Below are 10986 nucleotides of genomic sequence, written 5' to 3' on the forward strand. Positions count from 1 at the left end.
CCCGCCGCCGCCGCCCTGCTCGTCCTCCTGCTCGCCCCCGCCGTCGCCGCCGCCGCCCCCGCCGCCCTCCTCGTCCTCGTCCCCCAGCAGCGCAGCCAGGATCGCCCCCATGTGCCGCGCATCGGCCGCAGACACGCCGCCACGCCCGCGGCCGCCGCGGCCGCGGCCGCGCCCCCGGCCGCCCTCGGCCTCTGTGCTGATGGTGACGCCCTCCAGGACTGCTGCGTCGAGCCGCAGCTTCCGCTGCTGGATTGCATAGATGTCTGGGGGCCGGGGCGAGAGAGAGGGGCGCCGAGGGGTTGGGGTCAAGCCGGCGGTGGTGGGTGCAGGAGAGGAACGCCGGCGGTTGCGGAAAGGGCGGCACAACTGGACGGCTGGCAAGCAAGGCACGCTGACGCATTCAGCGAGCAGGCATCGGCCCGCTCGTGCCCAAGGGTGGTTGCAGGTACTGGGACGTCTGGCAATCAGCGCGCCAGCATGCCCAGTGCGTGCAGTCAGAGGCCGCTCCTCCCGTCTCAACCCAAGCGCATCGGGCCAGGGGCGGCGGCGGCCCCTCGGGCCGCTTTCTTCCGCGGGCCGCACCCGCGTCAACGGTGTTGTTGCAGACGAGGCGGTACACCGTGACCTTGCGCGTCTGCCCCAGGCGGTGGCAGCGGTCCTCCGCCTGGCGGTCGACCTGTGTGCGTGTGTGTGTGTGTGCGCGTGCGTGCGTGCGTGCGTGTGTGTGTGTGTGTGTGTGTGTGTGTGTGTGTGTGTGTGTTGCAGAGGGCTAGGACAGCTGAAAGCAGTTGAGGGCCTCCTTAGGCTGTGTTCAGACCAGGAACACCTCACTAGCCAGGCAGGACCCTGACACCCACAGGCAGCTCGCTGGAAAGGTGCCGCTGTGCGACTGCTGCTGTGCACCTGCTGCTGCTGTCTCAAGCGCCCGGCCACCCCGTCGCTGACGCTGCGCCGCGTTGCCACTGCCCATGACAACCTCCCTGTCGCATCATCATGACATCATCGTCACCCAGCGCTTCCTGGACGTGGCCCTGCCCATATCCAGCGTCATGCTGGTGCACAACGGCAACAATCGCGCGCTGCAGCGGCTGCAGGGCCTCGCGCCCCGCGTGCACATCGTGGCGCTCGCGCCGCACGTGGCCTCGTCGGCGCGGGCAAACCTCACGCTCGACGTCGGCTGGGCCATGGCCACGCTGCAGTTCCAGCCCAAGGCGCGTGGCTGCGCACGCCTAGAGGTTGGGGGTTGAGGGACGACGGCAGAGAGGGGCGTTGGGAGGGGCCTTTCTGCAACGCGTGGCTGCTCTTATTGAGTCTTTATTCCCTCCCCGCCGCCCGCCGCGCAGGGGTCATGCACGCTGTCCAGCCTCAACGCCATCAGCTGCCTCCACGGCTTCGCCATCCAGGGCAACTTCGAGCCGCAGCGCCGCAACTACGCGCGCGTCTGGGAGCTGCTGCGCGTCCACGTCGCGCGAGGCCACCTGCCGACCAAGCCGCCGGCGCCGCCGCTGCACCTGCACCTGGTGGGGCGGGGCAGCGTGGACAACCTCAACCTGCCGGAGGGCGTCAAGTCGCTGACCACGGTGCACTTCAACCAGCGGTACCCGGAATACTATGAGCAGGTGGGGTGCAGGGGTGTGTGTAGGTGTTTTTGTGTGTTTGTGTGTGTGTGTGTGCGCGCATGTGTGTGTGCAAGTGTGTGTTCGTGTGTGTGTGTGTGTGTGTGTGCGCGTGTGTGTGTGTGTGTGTGTGTGTGTGTGTGGGTGCGTGTGCGTTTGCGCGCGTGCGTGTGTGTGTGTGGGTGGGTGGGTGCGCGCGCGTGCATACACACTTGTGCCTGCATTTCCTGGGATGTCAATCATTTGGGAATGTGCACTCCTGTGCGCGTGCGCGTGTGCGCCCAATGAACGCATGTTTGGCACTTGAGGGTCAGTTGGCTAGAGGGTGGCTTGACGTCACAGCCAGCCGGCGGCTCGTTGTCACATACTGCCGGCTGCCGCCACCCCATAAGTCTGCTAGTGCGCCCCGTGCACACTTCTTCCCCTCCCCATCCCGCCCTCCTGCCCTGCCGGCGCTGCGCCGCCCAGATTCACCACACGCACGCGCTGCTGCTGGTGCTGGGGTCCCCCGCGTACCTCACCTCCAAGATGAGCTCCACGGTGGTGTCGTCCCTCACCACGGGCGTCCCCGTCATCGCTGACGAGGCGGTGCTGAGGGCCTACTCCTTCCTGGGCCACGAGGACGTGTTCCTCATGCACAAGGGGGAGGACGAGGTCGACGCCATGCTCAGGGTGAGGGGCGGCCTGCAAGGGCCTGGGCGGGGGCCAGGAGATGTGAAGGGGGTTTGGCGAGCCCGGCTCCCGGGGTGGGCCAAGACGCGGCAGCACGCTGTGGGCTGGGTAGTGGCGCCTCGCGCGGCGCCGGCGATGCGCTTCGGGTACGCATGGGCTCCCTGAGCCTCTGGCAGAGGGCCGGGCTGCCGCAGTCGCTGGCGCGCAGTGAGCAGCCCACCTGGCTCTAGTGATGTCCGCCCGCCCAGGCAGCCTCGACAGCACCTCGCAACCCCGCCGCCCCACCCCGCCTTGCTTGCCCCTCTTTCGCGCGCTAGGTGCTGCGCAAGAGCCCCGCCGAGATCTACCACGTGCACTCGCGCGTCCGCCAGCTCGCCACGTCGCTCAACGCGCGCACCGCCAAGATGCTGCGGGAGCGCTGGATGCCGCTGCAGAGCGAGGTCAAGAACCGCCACGCGGCCCTGCGCGTCGCCTTTTCCGAGCAGTAGGCAGCAGGCGTGGCGGCGCCCGCCTGCGTGCCCCTCGGCACGCCGCGGCGACTACTGTCTTGGCGCCGTGGACAAGCGCGTCGTCGCGGCTTTGCAGCAAACTCGCACGCGCATTGGGCTGCCAACGCCCCTGCCTGCGCGTCGCGTGTCAAGGTGGAGCTTGGACGCTTTTGGCGCAGCTGTCGGATGCGCGGGGAGGCGGCTACGTTTCCTTCGTCTTGCTGCGCCGCCCCTGGCGGGCTTGCGGCTGTCCTTCCTTGGCACACCGCTGCTCGCACCCCCACGCTGGCCCCACCCCAATAAACTTTGTGGTCCTACTCGTTTTGTTGAGTTCTCAGTTGCATCCAGCAGCGCTGGTGAGGAGGCTTGCCACGCGGCGTGCGCAACACAAGCAACGTTCTGCTTGTGGCGTCGGGCAGGAGATCAGCCGCACCAGGATTGCCTCTCGCATGTGTGACCTGCTTTTGCACCAAATCCGCTTCCTGCAATTCCGTCAATGTGATTAGAGCCTGTTATGGCGAGCCCCTTTTTCAGGTAAGCCGTGCATACACAGCTTGCGCAACCACGTCTTGGCCTAGGCAATTTTTTGCAGGAGGCCCCACCCCCACAAGAGGCTGAAATTAGACCAACACTTGGCGCTTTACACCCCGCGATTTTAACTTAGAAAGCATCACGACACCCTGCACACGCGGGTGCCCCGGGAAGCGCCCTGGGGCTTGGGACCACGCACTCTTGCAATTTGCGCTCATCGCGCGCACCGCAGTAATTGCTGCAAGCGATCAGCTATCCATGACGGAGGCCAATAGGCGCCTCTGGGCAACCCATCACGGGGCTGTGCAAAGCATACCGTATCACTGGACATAGGCTTGCGGCCACAGCGGTCGGATGCGACGCAAGAGGCCCGGTCTACTCCCAAGTATCACACCGCTGGCTTGGTTGGCAGCTGGGTCGGTGGGCCGTGGCTGTTTGACGTCCCGTAACCGTCGGGTGAAGCTCGCAGGTCATCAGCCAAAGATGATCTGGCTTGTGCCGCCTGGGGGCGCAACCACGCGGCTGGAGTTCTTGTCTGTCAAAAAGTTGCCGACATTCTGGCCTGCATCGAGAGAGCAGAGGACACCGTGCGGCCGGGTGGCACGTGCAAAGCCGTGGTTGAGCTCGTAGGTTGCACAGGCTGACGGCTCTTGCATGTCACCTTGGATTAGCGCACAATACAGCAGAGTCCGTCCCAGCCGAAGGCCGCTTCTCCTCACCGCTGGGGCGCGCGTAGTTGTTGTTGGCCCTGGACTCGGAGCCCACGCTCAGCGCTCCGGGCGGCGGGCCCGGCCTCCCCGCGGGCAGGCCGGCGATCGCCGCCGGCGACAGCGGCGCAGCCTGCTTGCTCCGTGGCGAGGGCGCATTCTCAGCGGCGGCGGAGGACGCGTCGCCGAAGACAATGCTTGTGGCGCCGCCGGGGGGCGCGAGGACGCGGCTGCTGTTCCTGTCAGTCATAAAGTTGCCGACGTTCTGGCCTACAAGGGGGTGGGCAAGGGGCTCCATTCAGTGGTGGGGCGGCTCTCTTGCCCGCCATGCATGCTTCTAGAACCCAGCAGCCACCCTGCTATGCACCCACTCTCTGGAAAATACATCGCCGCACCCACCAACTACCTGATGGGCGTGAATAGTTGTTCTTGGCAAAGCCCTGCGCGACGTCGGCTGAGTTGGTGCCAGCAACTGTGTTGATGACAAGGTCTTCCCCGGTCTCATTCTTCATGGAGCTGCAGAGGTGGGTGAATACATGAACAGTAATCACATCCATGAGTAAGGCGGGCGCTGATTGTGTACAAGGGCGGAATCGCACCGCAACGCCACAGCATGGTGATCTGGGCTGTGTGCACGGCGCACCCGCTGGCCAGAGCAAAGACGCCCCCTCCTGCCCCCGATGCACTTACAAATCCCCTGTTTCGAGCATGTGCTCCCTGACGCGCTCGGCCAGCTGCTCCTTGCCGCCCGCGGGGCTGATGCCGCGCGCCCTGCACTGGATGCGCAGGTCCTTCAGCAGCACCTGCTTCACAGCCCTGTCAATCTCCTCCGGGCTCATGGCTGCGCGCACGCGCATGCATGGAGCCAGGGAGTGCTTGATGTTGGGAAAAGCCCGCCAAGCATGTGTTTTTTGCCCTCGGCCCATTCGCAAAGCGCGAAAACCCCAATATTCCGTAGTACGATCCAAACCAGCTCATAGTCACCCGCATGGGCGCACCTGTTGCAACCTTCGTTCGAATTCAGGGGCGGGTGGCCAGAAGCACGGTCTACGTGGCTTGAAGAAAGATGTTGGAAGAAGCTGATGTTATTGTGGTCAAGCGATTGTAGACGTGCACTTGTAGCTGCAGGGCCATCCCTTTGGCGGCCCGCACCTGCTTCCCTGCTGCCCCCTGGGCAGCTGCTGCCGTTTCGCGTTCAAGTGCGCGGGTCAGCAGCTACTCATACTGTCACTTCGCTGCACGCGCCAAAGCCTGTGAGGCAATACAGGCATAGGCAGCTTTCATTTTGCCTCTAGTGCGGTTTGAACCCTTGGATCCGAACTATGATGGGCACAGTACGGTAGTGCATTCTGCACTGAAGCACATTCGTGCAATGCAACAAGCCACCACACAGGTATATGCGTTCGCCGTTGCTGGGACAATTCGCCCTTTCACAGCATGAACCAATGCACGAGTCCTGTCCCTTGTTGTCCCGTGGCGTCTGCCCACCCCCTTCCATCACCAGTCATATGCTGGTGATGTGGAGGCCATTTATTAATGTTGCACAGCAGTGTTGGATGAGCATAGCTTTGACACTCGAAAAATCTTCTGACCTTTGGGTTATGGGTTTTGTCTGCCGGGCTGTCAACTTTGGTGCGCCTCTTTGTTGGGCGGGTTTGAGCGCCCGGCGACAAAGCGGCAGGCAAACGGATCTTCACAACCTTGTCATATCGATGCCGAAATGCATTGCCCCGCCTCTGTGTATGTGGCACGGCCAAATCGCACCTCAATGAAGCATGGAGGGGCACCGCAGTGCCCTTCACGCCTGTTGGGCCAGGCACGATTGCAGGGCACTTCTCGCTAGCTGCACCCGCAGGCACGCGCAAGGGCATGTCTGATCAAGGCATTCGAGCAGGCCACCAGCAGGAAACGAGAGCCTTACAGTATGTGATTTCGACAATATGGATGTGTTCCGCCAGTCCTCTGCCTGCTGCCGGTACGTGCAGAATGATGGCGGGGACGCTGTAGGTGCCTGCGTTTTTCAGGCCTCGTTTTTGTGCTGGTGTCAGGATGGAGCACTTCAAGGCGCAGTGGTGCACCACCCCATCCTCCTTGCAGTTTTTTGCTGACCCCACGTCTGCGCACTTGATTTGGCCGCCCATGAAGGGATCCGGAATCGTGGGAAAGATGACGTAAAAAGCGTTCATGTCGGGCGTCTCGACAATGATTGTTGCAGGCTGCATGCACGGCAGGATTGCTTCTAGCACGGGAGGAGAGAACGTGCATATGATTGAACTTCCGATTGGTCGGAAGTGGTGCAGCACATTCATCTGCCAAGCGGCGGTTGTTGCTTGAACACAGCAAGTCGTGCCGTGTCACATAACGTGGGTATCCGCCGCCGTAGGGCTACAATGCGGGCTCCCAACGCCAGCAACAGCGCTCACGGCAAAACCATGGGCTTGCGCCTGACACAAACACGCGCCATGCCTTCAAGCCCCTCAGGCCTGTAGCACGCAGTGGTGGGCTTTGCGGGGTGCTTTGCACCTGGACTCTTTCATCAAGCCCGTCGTAAGCTGACCTGAGTGAAGTTGTGTTGGGCGGGTGTTGCGGCCATACTGCTGGCGGCCCCACAAAGGTGTTTCGCCTTGTAAGCACAGAATAAGAGAAGACCCAGGCTGATTGCAAAGCACAATGTAATGTAGGCGACGTTGAAAGTGCACTTGATGACGAAACGCCGACTGACGGCAGCATTGAGGTCCATGGCCGTGAAACAACGTGACATTGGTTACCTCATTACCCCACACAATGCTGGTTGCTGCGTTGAACGTTGGAGGTAAGGCAGGCCCTTACATCAGGGCAGGCAGGAGAATGCTGGCTGGCTGCGGTCGCAGCACGCAGGCATACGTAGCATTTTTGCAGCAGCACATGGGCGCCCGCCGCACGGAAGGGGCTGCTGACTGGCTGACGGACTGGCTGTTGGTACTGTCCAGAAGCCTCCAGGCGTCCGAACGCGTGATAAAACGCAAGCATACCTGAGTTATCAGGATATTTTGTTAAAAATCATGATGGATGTCGCGCCGCGGTCGATTTCCGCGCTCCTCTCTAGCTGCAACACTGAGCATTCACTGACTGTAAGTGTGCAGCCACAAATTGTCTGCAGGAGTAGACGTGATCCGATGTTTTGTACGCGTTATGGGACTACGGCGTGCACGCTGTTGGGATGCAACGTGCGGGTGACACACGCCTGCGGTGCATCAGTCATGCTGGCTAACAACAAGAAGTACAGATATCAAAGAGATCTTGGTTGATTGAGACGAAAATTCGTCGTATCAAGCATGCATTGACGAGGGTTTGTTTACCGTGGGGCGCCCAGCGAGAGCGGTCACCACTACAGACACCGCTCACAGATGTAGCAAGCAGCAGTGTGCTCAAAGGGACTGGGGTAACCCCGCCCATACCCGTTCCACCGGTACCCCTCGATACACTGAATCACCTGCGCGGTACGGTAGGTGGCAGGCCGACCGGGGCAGCTCGAGAAAAGTCTCAACTAGCGAAGACGTACATGCCGGGTTGATGCTGCTGGCCTGGCTGATGTGGCTACTGCACAAGGTTTAGCCTGCGTATTTGGACCGGCAATGCGCGTCAACTTGATAACACGCATGGACCCCCAGAACCCCTCCCTGCCTCACCTGGCGTGCTGTGATCTTGTTAGATGGCGCGCTGATGTTGGGCGGATAATCACCCTCCAACAGATCCGAAAAACCTGCGCGCCGCAGTGCGCAGAGAAGATAGGTGCGCCCTTGCCCTGCGCATGCCGTCGCGCAGATCGCAGACCGACGCCCTGGCGACGCGCCCGCGGCGTGGGCTGGCACGCAGCTGCCAAAGGAGATGCTGGGCTGGGAGGCCAAGCTGACAAGACACGACTGCTGCTCCTCGCAGTGGAAATGTGTCCACAAGCATCCACACGGGTGCGTGGCAGCGGTACCGTTGCCGTACGTCTTATGCTGCTGCGATGCGCTTCCTTTGCATTCCGTTATGCCCAGCACGCCATCGTCGTCTGTTTCAGCGGCGCTGCTTGCAGCAATTGCCACTCCGCTTGATTTCTCAGCCGCCGTATGCCCACCATTGTCTGTGCCTGCAGGTATGCATGAGAGGCCAAACAAGCCGCTGGTGTGATGCTGGCTGCAGCAATAAGAAGCAGCCTCATCTCGTGGCTGGGCGTGCCCACTTGCTCGTGTTCCGCAGCATAGAAACATGAGTGCCAAGGCTATGGCACCTCTTGTCGCGTGTGTCTCTGGTTCCAAGTTTTACCTGGTGTCAAGGGAAGAGAAATCGGTGGAGGTATGGTATGAACGCAACATGAGATGGAGAGTTGGCTGGATGTTAACATTATGTAAGGGTTTCGCCATCCCCTGCACTGCGCCACTCCGCGACGGCATCTCTGCAGTACAGCACACGCAATCACGCTGCCTGGGGGAGCTTGATGGAGCATGACATACGATTTATACAAGGGCAAATCTCTTGTGACTTGCGACTCTCTGGCTCATTGTTGTATGCATATGCTCTGGGCTCATAAGCACATGAGCCCAGAGCGTGCGCAGTCGGTGGAGTCGACATCGCAAGCGCAGCGGCGGCCGGTGACCCCTTGCAGTTACTGTAAGGGGGTGCTTTTTGCTGCTGCAGCACTCCCTTGCGGCGCGTCGCAGACGTCCTGCACATACATTCATATATACTGATTGATGCCGTCCGTCTCATCAAAGAAAGCTGAGCACAGCGTGTCTTGTCGCTAGCCGAACGCCCTTGCAGGGCTTCGTAAGCTAGACACCGTAGAAGCTCAACCTGACAAATATCACATTACACAGTATGCAAACTCTTGGAAGAATGCGGCAGGGAGCAGCCTCCCTGCCGAGATCAGTGCTGCCACGACCTGCAGTGCGCATGAGTGCAGTCCATCCCAAGCATAGGCAGCTCTTGCAATGGTGAGGAATACAATGAGACTGAAGCTGTCGCGTGTCTCGCTGCCTTGGACGTCACTGACCGCGTCCATCGTTACACAGGCGCCGGCTGTCCACGAACGACGCCGCTCCACAGCCTGTGATTGACCCCATGACTGCAACAATCGATGAGGTGGGCCGTTGCGCACCAGCGCATCGATCGCACGCCCCCACCGCCGGTCCGCTGGCCGCCAACAAAGTCAGCGGCTCCCGAGCGCCGCGGCGCGACCCTAGCACCGCACCGAAGGCAGCCCCTCGCCCGCGCCGCGACTGCAGGACAGCAAGTCCACTCGGAAGATGCGCGAGGAGATGCTCAGGCCGCTGCGGACGGCGCTGACGGAGGCGATCATGAGGCATACCAAGGCGACAGGCGTTCGCGAGGCGCTCGAGGCCGAGGTGAGGAGCGCGGGGCCGCGCCCTGCCCCGGCAATAGCGCGCCGCTGGCTGCGGCCCCGCGCTCCTCACCTCGGCCTCGAGCGGCTGCGCTCCACACCATGCGCGCACAGCAGCAGCGGCCGCCAGCTCTCCGGCGGCCGCTGAGCCAGCGCCCGCCCGCACACCCGCGCAGCCGCCTCGTTGCGCCGCGGCCGAACGGCAGCCCGCCCCCGCCCGCCACCGCCTCGGCTCAACCGTCGCCGCCACCGCCGCCGCCGCGTGCACTGCGTGCGTGCGTGCGTGCACGCTCTTGCTCCCGCGTCAGGTTTGTGTGCTGTTCGACCGGGCCATCCAAGCGGAGGGCGGCGCGGACGTGAACGTGGAGGATGTGGCGGCGGCAGCGATGCAGGCGGTGGGGGGCGCGCTCAAGGACGAGGTCGAGGCGGCGGCCGTGGTGGAAGCCACCAAGCAGGCGCTCGCGGCGACCCTCAAGTCGCTGCAGGCGCTGAGCCCGGAGCCCGCGGACTTTGAGAGCGACGCGCGCGTGGAGGAGGAGGTCGCCGCCGCCGTCGCCGACGCGACGGCGAGCGTCGACGGCACCGATGGGGGCACGCCCGGCGCGGCGACGCTGGCGAGCGTGGACGGCGTGGCCATGCGGTCGCTGTCTGAGTCGATGCAGCGCGTGGATGCGCTGCTCGGGTCCGACAGCGCCGCCGCCTCGTCCGACGCCGCGCCCGGCGACGCGCCCAGGGCGCCGCCCGCCCCCAGCCCCGCCGCCGTCGCCGCCGCCGCCAAGGCGGCGGCCGACGCGAAGCAGCGCAACCGCTGGGTGGTCGTCGGGCTCGTGGCCGCGGTCGCGTTCGCCGCGTCGGCTTTCATCAAGTCGCCGCTCGGCGCGTCGGCGGTCGCGGCGCTGCAGTCGCTGGCGCAGCCGCTGCTGGACAAGCTGGGGCCGATCCACGTCGGGGACGCGGAGCGCGGGCTGCTGGAGACGATCTACCTGTTGCTGACCAGCATAGTGTGCGTGCCGGCGGTCTGCAAGCTCATCCCCGGCGGCAGCCCGGTGCTGGGTTACCTGGTGAGCGGTCCCTCGGTGTGCGGCTCGCTGTGGGGTGGGGCGGGGCGGCCGGAGACGCATCGGCGGCGCGGGGCTTGCTGGCTACAGTCGGTGGACGGGAGCGGGCATGTCACGGGCGCGGGGGGGCAGGGCCAGATGCTGCCAGACTTCTGCAGAGCTCTTCTGGGCTGGCTGGTCCCGTTGGTAGTCCTGCCGACGCGTCGCTGCCGCTGCCGCGCGTAGATCGGGGGTGCCCTGGTGGGGCCTCACGCCCTCAACATCATCTCAGACGTCCACCAGGTGGGCACTGTGCGGGGCGGACACACAGGGGGGGAGGGGATGTGATGCACAGTTGCGTGTGAGTGTGGGTGGTGGTGGCGGGCGACGCGGACGCGGCGCAGCCGTAGTCAGTGCCGCGGGCTCCGCCGCAGCACACAAACACCCGCGCACGATCCCTGCGGCAAGGCTGAGCGAATTCCTGCTTGTCACGCCGACACACCGTTTCCATGCCGTGCACATCGTAATCAGCCCACCCCAACACCCACCTACTCTCAAGCACTCACCCAC

The 10986-nt window shown here is 63.4% G+C and overlaps 3 protein-coding genes across 3 annotated transcripts; 2 read left to right on the plus strand and 1 right to left on the minus strand.

Annotated features, from left to right (window-relative positions):
• Positions 1-968: 968 nt before the first annotated feature.
• Positions 969-2776, plus strand: MNEG_7058 (hypothetical protein; the record flags this gene model as incomplete). Its single annotated transcript, XM_014044468.1, has 4 exons — positions 969-1235; positions 1344-1619; positions 2085-2288; positions 2606-2776. The coding sequence occupies 4 exons, from the start codon at positions 969-971 to the stop codon at positions 2774-2776; spliced, it is 918 nt and encodes a 305-aa protein (XP_013899922.1).
• A 1004-nt stretch (positions 2777-3780) lies between these two features.
• On the minus strand, positions 3781-4871 carry MNEG_7059 (hypothetical protein; the record flags this gene model as incomplete). The annotated part of the gene is made up of 4 exons (XM_014044469.1): positions 3781-3869; positions 4027-4284; positions 4421-4530; positions 4705-4871. The coding sequence occupies 4 exons, from the start codon at positions 4869-4871 to the stop codon at positions 3781-3783; spliced, it is 624 nt and encodes a 207-aa protein (XP_013899923.1).
• Positions 4872-9284: 4413 nt separating this feature from the next.
• On the plus strand, positions 9285-10662 carry MNEG_7060 (hypothetical protein; the record flags this gene model as incomplete). The annotated part of the gene is made up of 2 exons (XM_014044470.1): positions 9285-9383; positions 9688-10662. 2 exons carry the CDS (start codon positions 9285-9287, stop codon positions 10660-10662), a joined length of 1074 nt encoding a protein of 357 aa, XP_013899924.1.
• Between the last annotated feature and the right edge of the window lie 324 nt (positions 10663-10986).

Source organism: Monoraphidium neglectum (assembly GCF_000611645.1).
Source record: "Monoraphidium neglectum strain SAG 48.87 unplaced genomic scaffold scaffold01214, whole genome shotgun sequence".
In the NCBI taxonomy this organism is placed as follows: domain Eukaryota; kingdom Viridiplantae; phylum Chlorophyta; class Chlorophyceae; order Sphaeropleales; family Selenastraceae; genus Monoraphidium; species Monoraphidium neglectum.